At 34.9% G+C, this 18886-nt stretch overlaps 1 protein-coding gene across 1 annotated transcript in view; it reads left to right on the forward strand.

The window, feature by feature from the left end:
• DIAPH3 (diaphanous related formin 3) overlaps positions 1-18886 on the forward strand; it is a 256112-nt gene that overhangs the window by 44128 nt on the left and 193098 nt on the right. Inside the window, exons 6-11 of the mRNA XM_074859549.1 lie at positions 2288-2362; positions 2446-2515; positions 2897-3033; positions 3498-3603; positions 18104-18214; positions 18647-18765. Coding sequence (XP_074715650.1) covers positions 2288-2362; positions 2446-2515; positions 2897-3033; positions 3498-3603; positions 18104-18214; positions 18647-18765 — 618 coding nt within the window. The remainder of the gene's footprint in view (positions 1-2287; positions 2363-2445; positions 2516-2896; positions 3034-3497; positions 3604-18103; positions 18215-18646; positions 18766-18886) is intronic.

Raw genomic sequence — 18886 nt, forward strand, 5'->3', positions numbered from 1 at the left:
TTAAATAAATGGGGTGTTTTTACTTCACCGTTGCCAACACAATTAATCAAAAATGATTTAGTGATCTACCTGTACATAGTGTTACAGATAACTAGTTATCTACAACTATTTCTTCTCCTTTTGTATAGCAGTTGCAATGGATTTGGCTCTTGTCATTAAGAGGACATTTTTAATAAATTGAAAATAAGGGCACTGATAGCTTGGTGTTTTGTCGGACTGACAAAAAGCTAAGTGTTTGCTCTGGCTCATGTAAGTAATCTTTGTTCTTTTGTGGAAGCAGAGGAAAGGGCAGTAATAATGCAACAATATTTTAGACATTTGATCATTCTCAGTGTCCTCAGCTGGTGGATGTATGACAAAGTGGCTGTGCACAATTCTGTCTAATACAAAATGTGCTAAGAAATGTCTAGTAGGATCATCTTTAGGTCAGAGATGGCCAGTTATACCAAAAACAATTGACAGTTATCTGCCTAATATGTTTCAGAATGGAACACCCATCCAGGAGGGAGAAAATCTATTTTCATATATATATTTACTTTTAAGGGAAAAACATATAAAAGCAACTGATCTGATTCTCTCTTCCTTTAATTTTAAGTCCATTACAGTTCTGTATCTGGCAGATACAAAGAACTGTTTAATCCCATCCTATGATGGGTTTGGAAGTACTGTGTAGTTAAAAAGAGCTATTGCATCTCCCTTGTGTTGTTTCCAACAGAACAACTTATTATTTATCGCTAGTAAGGTCCCATCATTACAGGTGTATCTAAATATTCTGGTTACTAATCAAAAGTAGTGATAAATAAATTTTACCTAATGTGTTCAATGGCATGTAAACAGAGAAAACAATGGAGAGTCTATAATACCAGTAGAGTGAACGTTGTAATTTTTTTGCTAATTCTGATCAATATCTTGATGTTGAACTTCTGATGTTGCAGAATGGATGCTTCCTTTTACATAAAACACTTGATTTTGTTAGTACACAACAAGGGATTTCCTCATCTTAAGCTTTTTTTTTTTAAGTAATAATTTAAAGAATGCACAGAAACTATTCTTATTGCACCCACATCAAAAGAGGGTGAAAAGTATTACATCTTCATCATGCTAACTATATCTGTTCTAAATAGAGATGGTTTTGTAATCAGTTAATAGATAAAAGTAATACAGTAATTGAAAAGTGGAAAATGTATGGAAGAGATACCCATTATGAAATAATTTTCTGTCTTGTTGGCCAAAGACAATAATAAGAGATCTAAGGACTTGTCTCATGGCAGTAGTATGGAAAGTTGACTAAAGCTGTCAGGAAATACTCTCGCCTCTTATAGAAAGAGAAGAGTATTCAAGTACTCATGAATTCATGCCATAATTGAATATTATAACTTCACCCTTTATAAAAAGAATTTCCTGAGCAAATAGTCTCTACAGTTTCTCTGCTGTATATGTATTTTTGTTGCCTCTGCAGCCAACTTCTTTCTCCAGTGGAATTTTGTTAGAAGGTTGAAGCTCAAAATACCTGTGCCTTACACAGACAATGAAGTCTAAAGAGTAAAATATTCCTTCTGTTATGACTATGAATAGCAGCATTGCCCATGAACTTTAGGGTTAGGTAATTGATCAGACATCATAGTTTCAGCAAGACCAACAGCTACCCTGAAAGGGATGGCTGCAGTATTGTTGTCAGTCGTGCAGTTACTTGTATTTGATACCAAGGGGTTTTGAGCAATAGTAAACAGGACCATGAAGCCACTGTCTCACATAGAAACAACATGCCCAGGTTTCACCTCAGCAAAAGATAGCTTTGGCAATCGCTGAGATTTAAAATTTTTGTTGTGTTCACTCGGAGATATTCCTATGCATAAATATCCCAGGCAGCCACTTCTGCAATTCCTTGAGGTTTTTCTTTCTTCCTCTGCCATTTATGGTTAGATTATGACTCTTCCAGGAAACTCCAGAACAGAGTGTAGTAGAAATTTGTTGGTTTTCTTCCCTTCCTTTGCAAGGTTTTTAAAATTACAGCTCTGTGCCAAAGAACGTAGAATTGTTAATTTAAAAAATAAATTTGCTAAATTTAATGGATACTGTAATTTTAAAATCTTTTTTTACTTTAAGGTTACCTAATGGCATCAGCAAGTGAATGGAATTCCCCTTGATCATCTGTTGAGTGAAGAGTTGATTTTGGGTTTTAAAATGGTCCAGTTATACTGCTTTTATTTATGCTGACAATTTTCATTCATTGTAATTAGTGTGTGAAATGTCAATTTTTTTTAATGTCTTTTTTCTTTCTCCCTAGCTGGGTTGAAAATTTTGGCCAAGAAGGGTTGGGGCTGCTGTTGGATGTTTTGGAAAGATTGGTTGAAACAAAAAAGTAAGGATGATTTCATATAAAATTGTCAGCTTTCCTTAATATGTAAACAGCATTTAATTACACTAAATTTTCTATTTATTCAGCCAGGACAAAGTTGTGAAAAGGAGTCAGCATAAGGTTATACAGTGTTTGAGAGCCTTCATGAATAATAAGGTATGGGATTTTATTTAATCTGGAAATTACTACAGTTCAGTCAGATAATGTACATGATCAGTGGGTATAAACCTCCAGTGCAATCTGGAGAAGCAGTGTGTTGGTCAGCTGTGGTTTGCAGTTCTTTCTGCTGCCACTTCCTCTCTGTGAAAATATACTCAGAGAATAGTGTAAACTTTTGATGCTCATGTATGCCCTTATAGAATAAGTGACCTGTTTTGGACTTTTCTCTTATGTAATTTTTTAAATTAAGTATTTGACAGTCTTAAATGCCATTTGAAATATTTACTTGAGGGAACTGTCACTGTCTTTTACTAGATATTTGATACAGTCATTTGGATTCCCTCCAACTCTCTTTACAACTGTTATTCTGTTGTTTAGTATGGACTGGAAAGAATTTTGGGAGAAGAGAGGAGCCTTTTGTTGCTGATCAAAGCAATTGATCCCAAGAAAACTAACATGATGACGGATATAGTTAAACTCCTTTCTGCAATGTGCATTGTTGGAGAAGAAAACATGTAAGTACTGTATTTAGTCAGAAATACTGAGATAATTTTACAATATCCAAAATTATAGTTATACCTGAATGAAATGCTAAAATTTTCAACTTGGGTTTGAAAATCATATCTGTACTATATTGTCAGTATTCAGAATACCTTCGTCTGTGATTTTTATTATGGTCATATCAACAAGAGTTTTCTTTTTGAAATGTGGAGGTACTGGTTAGATGAAAGTAGTTATGCAGTCATTGTTTTGCTTAAAATTTTTTAGCATTGCTTTTAAGGTATCTTAACCACTGTAATCCAATAAGTCATTCTTTGGCTACAAAAGTCTCCAGAGAAAACAAGTAAAGCTTAAACCTCCTAAATTTGTATGCTTGAAATTGAGGCAGGTGAATACTTTGGCAACATGGCTCTTCAGAAAAAAATGAACAGCAAGGTTAAATGTCTTTCCTGAGTGAAATGGTTTACTTTCCTTACAGCCTTGAAAAAATTTTGGAAGCTATAACAGCAGCAGCAGAGGAAAGAAATGTTGATAGATTCTCTCCTATTGTAGAAGGTCTTCAGGATAATTCAGTTCAGCTGCAAGTAAGCAAATTTTTTTCACAAAACTCTGCAATGAGTAAAAATAAATTTATTCATTTTTCTGTATTGAACATTATAGAATTACAATAAAAAGGAGAAGGGATACTGTTTCAAATAAGGGTCAAATTTTGGAATGGTATTTAAAGTGCTATCTTTTAAAATACATCGTGGGAAGATTCAGGTTGAGAAACACAGGAGTGTTGCAGGTTAATTTGTTGATTTCTATTCACCCAAATCTTACAGACTTTGGAGTTAAAGTTATACTGCCTTTTAAAATAAAGCATTCAGGTGCAAAAATAGTATCTCATTTCTGGTGATATTTGCTGAAACCTAAAAAATAATAAGTTTTTTAGGCAACTGCTTTTTATAATTAATGTTTAAATCAGCAGGAAATCTGTCCCTTGTGCCCATTTTATGATTTCACAAAATTGTACCCGGAGAGCGAGGAAAGAAATCTTTCACCGTAATTTCAATTTTCAATTTTTCTTCAGTTGGGTATAGAGAAAGACACAAAGTATTATAGTGCATTTGAATGATCATTAGAAATCATTGGTCCAAGAGTGTAAATATTAACTCGTATTGATTTTTATGTAATTCAGTTGAACTGAACGCTGGTCATAATTGTCATTCTTTGTGAATATTATAAAAATAGATGAATCTCAAGTTTGAAAGAATTGAGTGTATTACTCCACTGTCACCTTTTGTATTAAATAGTCCATGTGTGACAGTAAAGATTGCTGTTGGTTTCATCTGTCTCACAGAAAAGCTAGCCATAAAGAAATATTTGAAGCTGTAGAGTCATTTGTTGTTGAATTATGCAGGTAATGATGGGATTCTCTTTTGAAAAATTGTACCTTCTTTCTTACTTTTTCTATTTTATAATCATAGAATGGTTTGGGTTGGAAGGGACCTTTAAAGATCATCTAGTTCCAACCCCCCTGCCATGGGCAGGGACACCTTCCACTAGAGCAGGTTGCTCAAAGCCCCATCCAACCTGGCCTTGAACACTACCAGGGAGGGGGCAGCCACAGCTTCTCAGGATACGATTGGCTTTCTTGTCTGCAAGCACACATTGCTGGCTCATATCTAATTTTTCATCTGTGACTACCCTGAGGTCTTTCTCTAAAGGGCTGCTCTCAATCTCTTTGTTACTCAGTCTGCACTGATACTGGTGATTTCCCCAACTCAGATGCAGGATGTTGCACTTGGCCTTGTTGAACTTCATGAGGTTCACATGGGCCCAGCTCTCCAGCTTGTCAAGGTCCCTCTGGATGGCATCTCTTGATGCTCCCATCTTCAGCTTCCTATTGTGTGATTTCGTGCCTCTTCATTCTAGAATAGAGCTTTTTACAGTTATAATTACTTATTTGCCTTTTTTATTTGTAGACTGAGGAAGTTTCTTTCTAACCCTTTTTAGTAGTCTAGATATTAATTCATAGTATAACTTGTTGAATAAACAGTCATCTTTTTTACCCAGTATTGTGAAAATCACTACTAAAATACTTTGTTTTCTGACATACATTCTAGAATACACATTCTAGGAGTGCTAAACTGAGATAAAGGGAATATCATACAAAAGATGAAGGAGACAGAAAATTACTATCCAGCATAAAGTCAGTTAAACTCAGTTGCTTCGATTTGACAAAGAAGCTTGATTCCTGTTTGTTTGTTTTTTGTTGTAGTGTGCATAGGTATCTCCGTGTTCTCTGTCCTGAGCAAGAAATCCAATAGCAAGATAGTTTTTTCTTTTCTTTAAATCTTGCTGTTGTAGCCATGGTGGGAATTGTTTACTGTGAGAGGACAAATTCAGCTTTGAATTGCTGCTCAGTTTTCTGGCAGTAGTCATGATGTAATTTGCCAGGTGAGGTGATAACTGAGGGAAAGATGATCCTCTAATTTGAATCTTTTTTTTTTTTTTTACTTCTGTAAATTTTTTTTTATCTCAGCATGGATTTAATACACTGAGTTAAAAAGTTTTGAATGAAAACCCAATCAAAGAATTTATGGATTCTCTAGTTCCTTCCTTTGCTTCAACCTTGAAGATTTCTAAATGCCTGTAATGCATATTGCATTTCATTACCAATGATGATAGTCGAAGTTGCTTAGGAACCTCAGACAGTCAACTTCAGAATCAAGTAGGCTCTCCCCCTGCAATAATTTTTATTGGCTGGAAATGAAGGATATTTTGTTTGTTCTTATATTTCATTTGTTTGTTTTCAAAAGTGTATCAGGTTGATATTGGCTTCACATAGAAGATGTTAATTCCAGTTTAGTGCAGAAATATTTGTCTCTTTTTTTCTTATTTTTTCTCCCCCCCCCCCCCCCCCCCCCCCCCGGTGTATTTTGCTAATGCTTTGAAAATCATAGTAATTACCTGTAAGAGTCAAAAAGGAGACCTTATGAGGGCAAGGCTGGTGCGGGGCTGGAAACGGACTGTAAGGAGAACTGTAGAATAATAAGGGTTTTTTTTTTGAGCAGTGGCTGGGGGGCTTTGTGTAAGACTCAGCCTACAGTTAAGATTAGCAAGGAGAGGGAGAAAAAGCTTTGAGCTCCAGTTCTGGTGACACTGGAAAGGGACTGCAGAACAAAAGTGTGGACTGTAAGACATCAATTTTCCTGTTTTCCAAGGCTCTTGAGTCTGCATTTTCCAGACTGGATGTAAATTTCTTGTAGCGGCAGATCCTTACCTTAGGTTTTTTCCAAGAATCATTGCAGTTCTTCAGTATCAAATTTAAATATATGATCTCATACTTTTCTGTTCTCGTCTGGGGTCTCTGTTTCATTTAGATTTCAAGATGAATAACATTCAGTTAACAAGTTCCTATTCAGTATGACTTCTACTTCATATTTTAGCATCCTTGAGGTAGTAGGCAGTATGAATTTGGGCCAGACATGAAAGCTTGGGCATGTCAGACATTCAGGACAGTGTAACATTTTGCTCACTGCATATAGGGCTTTTTTTGTTTGCATGTTTTTTAGTCCTTGGTTATTTTACTTGCTTGGTTTACTTCGATATTGGGTCATGATATAAGTAAAAAAAATTTGTTCTTTTTTCATCAACCTGAAAAACAAAAATATGAAAAGTTTGATGATTTTCTGTTATTTTTATTGTTTTAGTATAATCAATAAGGTAAAAAAATAGATAATATAAAGAAAATTTTATTCATAAATATAATCAAAGAATTAAAAAAATATCCAAATGCAGAAATTATTTTTAATGTTAAATAATGGTAGTTCAGTGTTTCTTTATATTAGTTTAGCAGCCTTCTTCTATCTTTGGCATGAATATAGATATCAATAAAACTATTTTGATTCAGTAGGGAGAAGTGCTTTAGATTATGGAAACTGTATTTCTCAATTTCAGGATATTGTATCTAACTTAAGAGATTTTTAAGAGCCTGTATTTGCTACAGAGCATATAAGGGTTTGACAATTTCCAGGTCCATCACAGCACTTCTGTGAGATGCCTAAACCTTAATATTATGAAGAGCAGTACTTCTCTGACTATTCTTTACTAGTTTATAGATATTCAGAGTCCTGAAATTAACAGCAGTTTGTGTTGAGCATTAGGCTTCCAAATGTGATCCTGAATTTTCAGAAGTTGCATATATTTGCATGAATGTAGATTTAATAAGGGGAAAAACACTTTGTATAGCTCCTTTTTCTATACAGTTCAGAAAGCACGTGAAAACTGCCTTAAAAGCAGCCCCTTACTTTGTTTGAAGCAGCAGGTAAATTAAATTAATCCTATGTACTTCTCCCTTTACCCATGATGAGTACACACATGTGCATTTTGCCCATTTCCCCTTTTTAATAATTAACTAAGTTTATAAGGGCCTTTCTAAATCTATAAATATGCCTTGCAGATTAAATTGAAGGTGAACAGATAGGAGCTTTTTTGCATCAACATTTGGGAATAGGCTTCAGAAATTATAATCCCTTGTGAACAGTTGTTGGTAAGCAGCCCCTTTAAGAAATAGGTAGATACCAATATTAATGGTAGTTGAGACAGTTGATACGCAGGGATAAAAGGTCGTAGCTGATTATCTCTAACCATTTAGATCTGTCTTATAAACATGAGAACTTCCATATTCACTGTTTACAGCAATGCTCAACTCCGTTAGTGAGATACCACTGATGAGGTAAACTGAATCAGTGCAGAAAACTTCAGCTGAGTTAACTGTGCCATAACAACTTTTATTTTTCTAGGACTACTCTTCAGATATTAAACAAGTACTTTTCTACTAGTTATGCCTTCTCATGATTGTGCTATACCTCCATTTGGTATATTTTTTTTAATCCTCTGATATAGAAGATAGGAGCATTGTTAAAACTGAGAATTTACTCTAAATGTTACAATTGCAATACTTACGCTAAATATATTAATTTGGCTTTGCTAAGAGTGTTACCTCAAAGTTTCAGAAAGTAGGTAACATTTTGCTGTTTCATTTGCTGTATCTTATGTAGACATGGAAACTTTTAATGGAAGTTCTTTTTTTGTTTTTTTTTTTTAGTTAAACTTCCATTTGAACACGTTCTTTCCACTAAAAGGCTTTTATTTCTTTTTCAGACTCCACAAATGGTTGCTAGATTTCTTTTTTAAGACCAGAAAAATCAAGGTTCCTAATGTGAATCAGCTGTAAACTTTTATAACAACGACATTGACCTGGTGGTTAATTTGACAGTGTTTTAATGAGACGAAAGTTTACAGTTGTCAGTTAGTTGGCATAGTTGCCTTGATTATCTGCTTGATATATGTAGGCTTGCTTTGTGGCAGTTCAATTTGACACTAACAACTGACCTTTTCAATTTCAAATTGACTAACATTTCTGTTACCTGAAGGCTGAATATATAAAAGGCCTCAATATGATGATTTTTGTATTTTTAGTGAAAACTCTGTATCTACTTCTTGCATTTGTTTCAACAAAGGATACTCTCCCTTTTATCTTTCATAAAATCCCAAATTATGGAAAACATACTTAAATGTTTTTGGCTCATGACAAGGTCTTAGTTTGAGAATATAACTACAGCCAGGAGTAATACTGAATTTCTGGTTTTGTTAAATGTAGTTTAACATCTTAAGCCTCTGCTCAAGAAAATGCATACAAAGAAAATCTGGTACCTTGTATGTACTTATGATGACAACTGAAAAAAACTAATAGTTTGGTTGTTCAAGCCATGGAGTCAGGAAATACAGCTCTTCTGACACAGCCCATTTTGATGTATTTAAGACAATGTTAAAAACAACAACAAAAAAAATGTGTGTTGCCCAGTTCTTTTCATTCTTCTTATAGAATGAAATGAATGCTTCTACTTTCTAATCATCATCTTTCATCACTGTTCCTCAAGCAGGCAGTTTAACTAATGGAAGAGTGCTGTTCTTCTGTACAATTCTAGTTGCAGATGCCAGCTTCTTCTAATTTCCAGTTTAGAACTGAGAAAAGATACAATGTTAAAGCAAGTTCCTGAAAAATGAGCACTGATCATCCCTATGGAAACTTGCAGATGTTTCTTGCCTGTCCTAGGAGAAGTGTTTTTGTGACAAAGTAAACTGCCTTATCTATTCATTGTTAGCATCACCCTCAGTATTTTCAGTTGTCAGGGAAAGCCATTTCATCTTTCTTTTTCATCTGAGAATGTGAGATGATATGGACTGTGACATTTTGGTTAGGTTGGTGGTTCTTGATTGTTCTGTGCTAATGAGTTGATGATTCTTGGTTGTCGTGTGCTAATGAGATCCTTTCCATAACTGCGTAATAGGATGAATAAGAGCAAAACTCGCTTTATCTAAACGTAGAGACTGACGATAAGTATTTAAGATCCATGTAAATGTATGTGCATGTGGATGGTACATCTCCAAGTCATTACTAAGAATTTTTTGTCATTAACAATTGATGGACGTCAATATAGTGTCCCTACCAAAGCCAAATTTACAAAGTCAGTTCAATACTGGCAAGCAGAATTTAACTAAATATGTATCATCTTTACAGCCTTCTACAAGGGCATACTTGCAGTAAGAGTAAGGAAAGTGAAGTAGACAATCTTACTGCAGTTCCTCTTATTCAGATGAATAAGATATGACATAAGATGATACCATATAGTTAGTATTGATTGTCTTGTCTATGCAAGGAAAAAGCTGCTCTGAGCTGCTGAGATATACCTGACAGTTTCCACCAGAAAAGGACTAAGTATGTTCTGTCGGGTCTTCAATGGGGAAAAATGCAAGTTTAAAATACAGACTGTGGAATCCTCAGGCAATGCATCCTGTAACTTAATAGTCATCACCAGTTAGAATCACAGAGGATTAAAATTTGAGAGAGAGTATATCTGATCTCATTGGTCTAGTTTCTCATGGAGGAAAGCATTAAAAATTTTGACTTTCCAGGTGAACTGTGTCATCATCTGTGCAAAGTTGAAGAAGGATGCATCTAACTAGACTGCCACATGAAGTGAAAGATTTGCTCTTGGCTTTTCCCTGAAGAAAGGAAAGTGCCTCTGCATGCCTTCACTGCCTGCCTGTTGTAAACAGCAGGATACTCTCAAGATGTAATTACTGTCTGGGTTAGAGGTGCCCCTCAGGAAAGAGAACTTAGAAATTGCAGTGTTCAACACTACAACAGAATTTTGGAAGGTACACCAGAGAGCTGTGTATTACCATATGCCTTTCAATGTTAGAGCCTAAAATAATTTCACTTCTTCAGGGATCTTCTCAAGGGCAGACTGACAAATGCTTCCACCTACAGAATCTACAGCTCTTCATGAGTTGGTTTTAGATATAGAACATTTGCCCAGAATGTTTTGCTCACAGTGAATTCTGCCTTCCTAGGAAGCTAATTTATCTGTCTTCACTAAACCTCATACTACCTCAGCAGAAGTACTTCTTAATTTATGGAAGAGGAGACATCTTTTTTAGTGTGGACACAGCTTTCCCACCTTGTGTCCATGGCTGAAAATTGAAAAGGCTGTCAGTCTGTTTACAGAATCTTGTCCAAGGTGATTGAGTGTAAGAGAATGCAGTTAGGACCCACTCACCTGGAGTGCAAGGAGTTACTGATTGTTCTGTGTCCCAAGAGTTGACACTTATAGAGCTGTCAACTGGAGCGTCACAGGCATTTTCCTTAAGTGTTACATACTTTGAGAATTGTCAAGGAATATGTTTAATTTTGGGATAATTGTTCTTCATTTTTTTCTTTATTAGGAACACTGAAGACAAATAATTATGAGTGGATACTCCTTGGAAACATGTGTAGTATGAATGTATGTGGATACAAGCACTTGAAGGGAAGAGTTACTTACCTGTAGCTTCCTTTCATCCTTAAGAAGTTCTTTCAACTCTCTGGACTCTGTTTTCTCTTTGGTCTGACCCTTTATTAGCAGCATTAGAGGCTGGATGGACTCTTTGTGGAAGAAATTACCACATCTGTTACTTCTACTTCATTTCTTTGATTACTAGCCACACTGCAGAAACAGGAAACAAATTCATTGTTTGACTACTGTTAGATTTGAAGTCAACAGTGCTTTCTGGTAGTTTAATAATTCTAAATACCAATCTGTATTTGAATGTTCAGGATTTAAGGATGTTGCTATGATTTAACACTACTTTAAGATGAGAAGGTCATACAGGTTTAGAAATACTGGATTATCTTTGTATTTTTTTTTTAAAAAATGACAGACTTCACTTTTTGTTTTTCTGAGGCATTTTTGTGGTTGAGACTTTTTTCCTAAACTAATAGACATGGATGGAGGTAAAATATCAGACTTTCTTAAAACTTTGTAGATTGGGAACAAATGAGCTTTCTAAGTAAGTGGCAGATCTTTCTCTTTAGCAATGTAAGACACTGAATAGGATTTAGTCTGCAAGTAAGCCAGCCCATCAAGCGTTTGAGCTAGATGTCTAAACTCTCATGTAACCAATGGAAATCCAAGGCTAAATTTAATTGCCCACAATTGAACTTCAAATGTCATTTCAGATGCCTTTGTAGATATGATGTGGTTCCTTTAGGAGATTCCCACCCTTCTGGATTGGCACTTGTAAGCCAGATGGGACACAGTGCAGCAGCTGTAATGGTAGTCTGTATACTATGTGTTAATGTTTAAGCTGATGAATTGGGTCCCTAGTCAGTAAAGACAATGAATCGTAGAGTACCCTGAACACTCCATGTGTGTTATAAAGAAGATCTTTTAGACTCTAGAATCTTAAAGAAGAGCTTTAAAGAGGAACCTAGTAGACTACTGATAAACAAGAATGGGAATTTAGCTACGCATATAGCTACATGTAGATATCTGTCTACATATAAGCATTTAAATGGAGGTAACCGAAGCTTGAACTGTGTTGTCTTGGAAACCTGTCAGGAATTCTGTTTGAGTTTACTCCTGTGCCTTATGCAGACACTAACTGAACTAAGTTTGCTACCTTTTTAAATTGACTTACTGTCAAACATTGGGTAATATTAATATACTGGTTTTCCAACTGCAAAGTCTAGGATAGCAAAAACTTTCCTTGCTCTTGAATATTCCCTGGGTTATTGGTTAAAACTGCCTTTTAATAAGCCGCTCAGATGCTGTTCATCAAGAGGGGTATTTTTCTCTTTCTCCTGGTTTTGGCATGTTCCCCCAAAATCTAACTTTCCAGACTGCACTGTTACTAAACATTCACAAGCTTGTTTCCTCATCTTCATAGAATTTAACACATTTCTCCTTATGGATTTTAGGTTCGCTAAACAGATCTATCTTGCTGCAATCTACTTCTAAGTGAATGAACTAATTGTGATCACGTGTCATTTAAGTATTATATGGTAATTGCTAAATACTGAATTATAGTTTCATGTGGAGCATGTTTTAAATGTTTGTGATGAAGTAACAGGTTCTTGCTGTTGTCTTTATCATTAGTCCTTTTTAACTTTTAAAATTTTTTTTAAGTTTTCATGAAGCAAATTACTCAAAGGTAGATTTCTAAGCAATGCCTTGCTTATACAAGAGGAAGCAAATGTAAGTTTAACCTTTTCTCATTCTGCATTTTGGAGACTTCTCTTTGGAATTTTCACTATTACTTTGTCTTTGTATTCCTATAGAAATAGTTTGCTAACATAATCCAGTAGATATCCATCTTGTTTATTCCAGGAAAGCTAAAGTATGTTCTGGTTATGAACTGCAATCGAATTCCCACTTAATCAAATTTGACTAAAGTACTAGAATAACAGTATTTTTTACTGATGTATTTCCTGCTTTTCATTGTCATATCTTGTCTCTGTTCTATTTGAATAGCACATGTGCACATGTGTCTTCCTGATTTGGCAAATTAAAAGTAAATACCTTTATTTTTAACAGCAGTTACACCTGTAGACATCTTTTCATCTAAATTGCATTGCTATCTCAAACAAAAAACTGTAGTTTGCTCTTGATCAGGATTTTCACAGTAGTGTACTTTGTTCAGTCGCTGCCTCTTTATTGATAGTTTAAATCAAGTGTGGTAAATGCTTATTCCTTGCTTAGCAATCCAATTCACATAAAGTTTTGCATTAAAATGTACTGTTTTAAATTGCTCATAACAAGGACAAAGGTTCCAATTTTGATGTAATCAAACAACATCGAGTTTGACTTTATTTGAAACATAAATGTAACCTTTGCATACTGTACTTTATTACTGACTGTATGATAGTGTTGTCCAATGAAGTCTACAGTCATTGAAATGCCTCACTGATGTTAACAGGAGTACAGGTGTTGGTGGCATCTGTCAATGTACTGAATTACTGGTTTTGAATGGCAGAGCTAATTGAATCAAGAAGATGCAATTGAGTGAAATACTCAGTACTCCAGAGAGGAGCTGGTGATGGTATAACAGGTTTCAATTAAATAAACTCAAAATTAGGGGAAGTAAAAATTTTCATCACAGCTGCTGAAGAAAAGTACAAATACTGATAAAGTGGATGGTTTGGTAAAGTGGACTCATACCAAAACAAATACAAAAAGGTTTAAGAATGAAGAATACAGCCCATACTTAGATAATAAGAGAATATATTCTGTAAGGTATTGTTGTTCTAAATTTTAACTGTTTTGGTTGCCGGCATTTTCTACTATTTGTGGCATATGAATTACAGATGTGGCTGATCAGATTCTCCACCACATTGTGACACTGCAACTTGTGCAGTTTGTGGGCCTATAGAATACACCTTATGTTAGAAGCCAGTAATTTGTTCTTAGTCTAAATGTAGTCTTAATGTTCTAATCCAATTACTCTCAGTAGTGCTAACACATGTGTCTGCTTGCATCCCATGCCTCTACTTTTTCTATGCTGCATTTTATTTAGGCTTATATTTCTATCTGCTAGTTATGTAGAAATGTATGTAATGGTAAACTTTGTGCCACAAACTTATACAAGGCTAAGCAAATTCTAAAACTAGTGGGGTAATTCTGTTACTAGACAAATCCTATTGTAGCTAAATAAACCAAAACAGAGCTCTAGATAGGCAAGCCAGGTCTCTGTAAAGCCTAAGTCTGGAAGCATATGGTGTTAGCTTAATACAAAGCCTGTAGCCTGTTACTAGCAAAAATAAATGGGTTCCAAGTCCACATGTTCTGAACAAGATTGTAAAGGACGTGACAGACAAATACTGAATATGAGGAGGTTTTTTAGTGCCCAGAAATACTTTGTGCATCAGGAGAGTCTTAATTTCTGTTGGGTGCTGTTAAAATAGTTATTGGAAGGTTTTATTCAGTCCGCTTTTGAAAAGTTAACTAGGCACCTTAGATGGTTTTAAAGTTTTTGTTGTGTGGGGTTTGACTGTAAGTAAGTCTAAGGGTCTTCTTTTTATTTATCTTTTGTTATTTGTAGTTTCCTTTTTTGAGGTTAGCACCACTGTGTTGCCTAGTATAGAGTAATGCTTCAGCAGTAACAAACAAATATTAGTTTAACTCTTAGAAACAGTACATGCACAGAAACAGGCTTCAGGAGTAATACAAAGGTTTTATTTGGATTTGTTTGAAGTCAATGAATGATGAGTTATCTAAGTCATATTTTCTTCTAGGTTTCTAAAATACTATAGGCATACATACAGAATCAAATTGCATAAAATTAGGGAAATAACAGATTTCAGGGAGGAGAAGTGTCATAAAAATTGTTCTGACAGGCACTACAAAGATGAAGAATCCACTGTGACAGTTAAAGCCCCAAATTGTTATCAGTTCAGCAGATTTCCAAGTGGGTTGTTCAGAGAATAAGTTGAGGATTTTTTCTTTCTTATAACTTCAAAGAAGCCCCAAATCTGAAAGATCTTTCTCAAGGGAATGTATTTTATTTAAGACAGAATGGTCAAGGTTGTGGTCCTGTTACCTGTATTCCTATTTAACTGAGTTCTTTTAAAATTGACTGCTACTACTGAGTGCCAATACCTTTCTGAAAGAAAACATACCATACATATATTCTCTTTAATATGTGTAGGATTTTTATTGTTAACTTATTAGGTGATGGTCTAATTGATCTCACTGAAAGAATATGGAGAAAGGACAGGAACAGGCTTTCATTGCCTTGCAGTTTCTAGCATTATAAATGGTTTATTGTTTATTTAATTTTTTTATTGATTTTTTTTTTACTTTACACACTTTGCTAGCATAAAATAAAAAGATGGACTTACAGCAAGGAGAAAAAAAAGTACCAGGAAAAGATTACTTCACCAGAAATTAATAAAGTCAAATAATTTTTGAACCCTAAAAGCTTTTTTTAAAAAAGAAACTTAAACATCAAATTTAATGCTATTTTGTAGTATTTTGCTATTTGGCTACTTAACATACTGTTTTCTAAATTTTTCTGAATGGTTTTGACATTTTACAAACTTTTTTTATTTTTTGAAGTCCAGACTTAGGCCAATCAGAGCTTTCTTGCCAGCTCCTTGAGCCCTTCAAACAAGTTTTATGGCTTTATTAAAAGGGACTTTGCCTTACAAAGCCATGTTGCATTTATTCATACTGTCTATTTATTTGTGTTGCATTTTTTTCATGTTACTGATTAATTTTGTTCTCTAAAGTCAGTCTTACCAGTCTGTAGTTGTCCAGATCATCCTGAAAATGTCCCTATAAATATCAATATAATTTCTCCCATCTTCCTTTTCTTGGGTGTCAATGTGCTTTTCAGTAAGAACTTGAATGAAATAGCATGTACTAAAGCTTTGTCTTCAATTTTCTCCAAAACTTTGAATGTTTGAAGGGTGAATACGCTTGTGACTTCTCATTGTTGGCTTTGTTCTTGAAGTTCTTCTGCCAACTCCTGAACCTGCTTGTGTCTCTCTTCTACTTTGGGAACTCCTTTCACACACCAGTAGAACATTTGATGAAGTGTTGCTGTGGCCTTTGTTTTCTTTGGGTACTCCTTTCACTGTGATCTTTTACCGATCCTGCAGTTTTTCTGGTTGTCTTCCTCCTTTTGTTATCTTCAAGGAAAAAGATGTATTATTCATAGATGCTTTTTGCAAGTTGTTCCTCAAACTCTTTTTCTTTTGATCTGTTTTAATACAGCTTCATGTTCAATCAGCTGAAGCTTTAATTTTTATTTTACCCCCACTTGTGTTGTTTTATTTTGTTTAGATATTATAACAAATAATTATTGTCTAAGACTGGAGTAAGTTACAGAAGTCTATCAACATTTTTATGCAGTTGATTTAAATAATTTAATTTAGTGTGCTTTGTCCTATTGATGTCAAAGTAAAAGCAACAGTTTTCTTTATTATGCTAATTTAGGTATGTGCATGTACTGAGTTTCATAGAAGTTCTGATGGACTAGAACTTAATTTCAGCTCTTCACTCAAGTAAGAGGAAGGAGCAAAGCTTATTCTGTCCTCCTATTACTTTGCATCATCAATAGCTTTAAAACAGGATGTTGTATGATGAAGCAATATAGAATAGATGCTGTCATGGCAGCATTTCTCCAGGAGAGGTGTTGGATGGGTTAGTATAGTGGTTCCAACCACACCATGCCATGCGTCCTCCCTTGAGCATCCTTGTCCTCTTGGGCATCTCTGGAAGTTGGAGAGATGGTCCCAACTCCTGGCACAGAGCTGTGGGACCCTTGTAGTTCTCTCTCCAAGTGACTCCAAATAACATAATTTACGAGATTGACCTCAATGTTTGCATAGGTGTTTCCCTCACAACTTCTCTTCCTCCTTTCAGGTTCCCCTTCTTAAATATTTTATCAGAGGGGCATAGCCACCATCACTAATTGGCTCAGCCTTGGCCAGAGGCGGGTCTGACTGGGAGCAGGGGGAGCTTCAAGAAGCTTCTCAGAGGAGCCATTGCTGTAGCCCCCTCCTCTGCTACCAAAACTCCACCACACACAAACCCACCACACATACTTGCAATCCTTGCAGTAGGATAAATGTAGGATCATCGCTGTAGTCTGTGTTATCATTTAATCTTAGCAAGTTTCTCTTAGAAACCTAAGGGGTGCTGCTGTTTCTTACAGTCTATATCAAAGCTGCTAGGCCATCCAGTTCTGGTGACCATATGTAAATTCAGTGCTATGAATTATTCGTACTTTGAAGATGGCTGATACCGTATGTTCCCAATATCACCTTTTGCCTGACCACAGCATAATACATCATCACTTTCCAGATGATAAAAGGCTTTACAACAAAGGGAACCAGATTGCTTTATTTGTTTACATAGTATATTAGGCCAGAAGACAATCCTAATTGACTTGTGCTTTTAGAAGCACCTTAAAATGCTGGAAATACATGAATAACATATTTCCTGTGCATTGAAGCAATATGTGAAAACAATAAAGTGAGTGAGAAAAGGAAATAATGGCTGCTGTCATCCTTATTTATGATTAATAATAAGCTGTGATTGTTCTAAAGGCTTGTGAATCTGGACAGTGAATTCCTGCTGCTCCTTGCTATGGGTTTTCAAGATGAATGTCTTGATTCTTCAGAAGAGAGACTACTCACTAGTTGACCTGATGCTTGCTTTTGAGCTGAATTACTGGTTCCCATGAAGTATTCTGTGACACTCAGTATGTTTAAAGAGGGAAGATTTTTAAAAAGGGGGAAAAGCATATTCTGTTTTTCAGGCTCAGTTTAGTTTAATAAGCATTCTGTCTTCTAATATGTTTTCCACTATTCACACAGACTTTAGTCTTCACAATTTCTATTATGTCACTTTTATATGTATCTATAGATAAATGTGTATTTACATTGATTTTTATGTGTTGACAGTTATGCTTATCAAGGTATTTACTACCTGGTAAAGTTCATTTACTAAAGGAACTTGCTATTTATTAAATGGCAGAATTCAATGGAGTGAGAAAATATTTATTTTTATGGAAATTTGTGAACTAGTGTTTGGTATTTATAGCTCATGTAGCTGATAAGAAATTTAATTATCTTAATTATAAGATTACAGTAGATTGATAATCAGACATGGTGTAATGTGCAATTAGTAGTTTGTTACGTCTTTTTAACTGTGATGCATATTGAAATCTAAGAAATAAAATAGTTTAATATTTCCTCTGTTACAGGTAGCTTGCATGCAGCTCATCAATGCTCTCGTTACATCTCCTGATGACTTGGATTTTAGGCTTCACATCAGAAATGAATTTATGCGCAGTGGATTGAAAGAGATACTGCCAGTAAGCGTCTTGTAGTCTCTCTCTGCATTACTGTTTAAATTATTGGAGTATTTGAGCTTGAGAGGGGGAATGGGAGAACAAGTTCTAATAAATTATTCTCAAGGGCATTTTATTAAGTCTGAGCATGAGCAGTTAGATATGAGAATTAGTCTTAAAATAAGAATGAAAAGGTGAAGTATGATCTCTGAACTTTATGCTGATTCCTCAGCATTTTAGGACTTTGATTTAGAACATGTGACAGACTGTTGTGCAGATGCTTGTTAAGCCAGGCTGAAGCCATGTTTAGCATTTGAATATTTAACTTAACTCATGTGTTCTTGTAGTTTTAAACTTTAAAATAACATAGACTTATGGAAGTTATTAAAAAGGTAAGGTTTATTTACATATGGAAACACTAATTTTCCAAGCCTTTCTACTGTTTCCTCTTTGCAGCAATTGAAGTGTATAAAGAATGAAGCACTAGATATTCAGCTGAAAGTGTTCAATGAGCATAAGGAAGAAGACATGATGGAATTCTCTCATCGTTTAGAAGATATTAGATCTGAACTAGAATATCCTTTTGATATCAGTAAGAGAAACATGAAAAAATTAAAGTGTATGGACATTTTTCTGGAATAATTTCTATTTAAAGAAGATATCAGTCAAGATTTGACTGAAATATTTCTTTTCCTT

This window comes from Strix uralensis, chromosome 2 (genome assembly GCF_047716275.1).
Source record: "Strix uralensis isolate ZFMK-TIS-50842 chromosome 2, bStrUra1, whole genome shotgun sequence".
In the NCBI taxonomy this organism is placed as follows: domain Eukaryota; kingdom Metazoa; phylum Chordata; class Aves; order Strigiformes; family Strigidae; genus Strix; species Strix uralensis.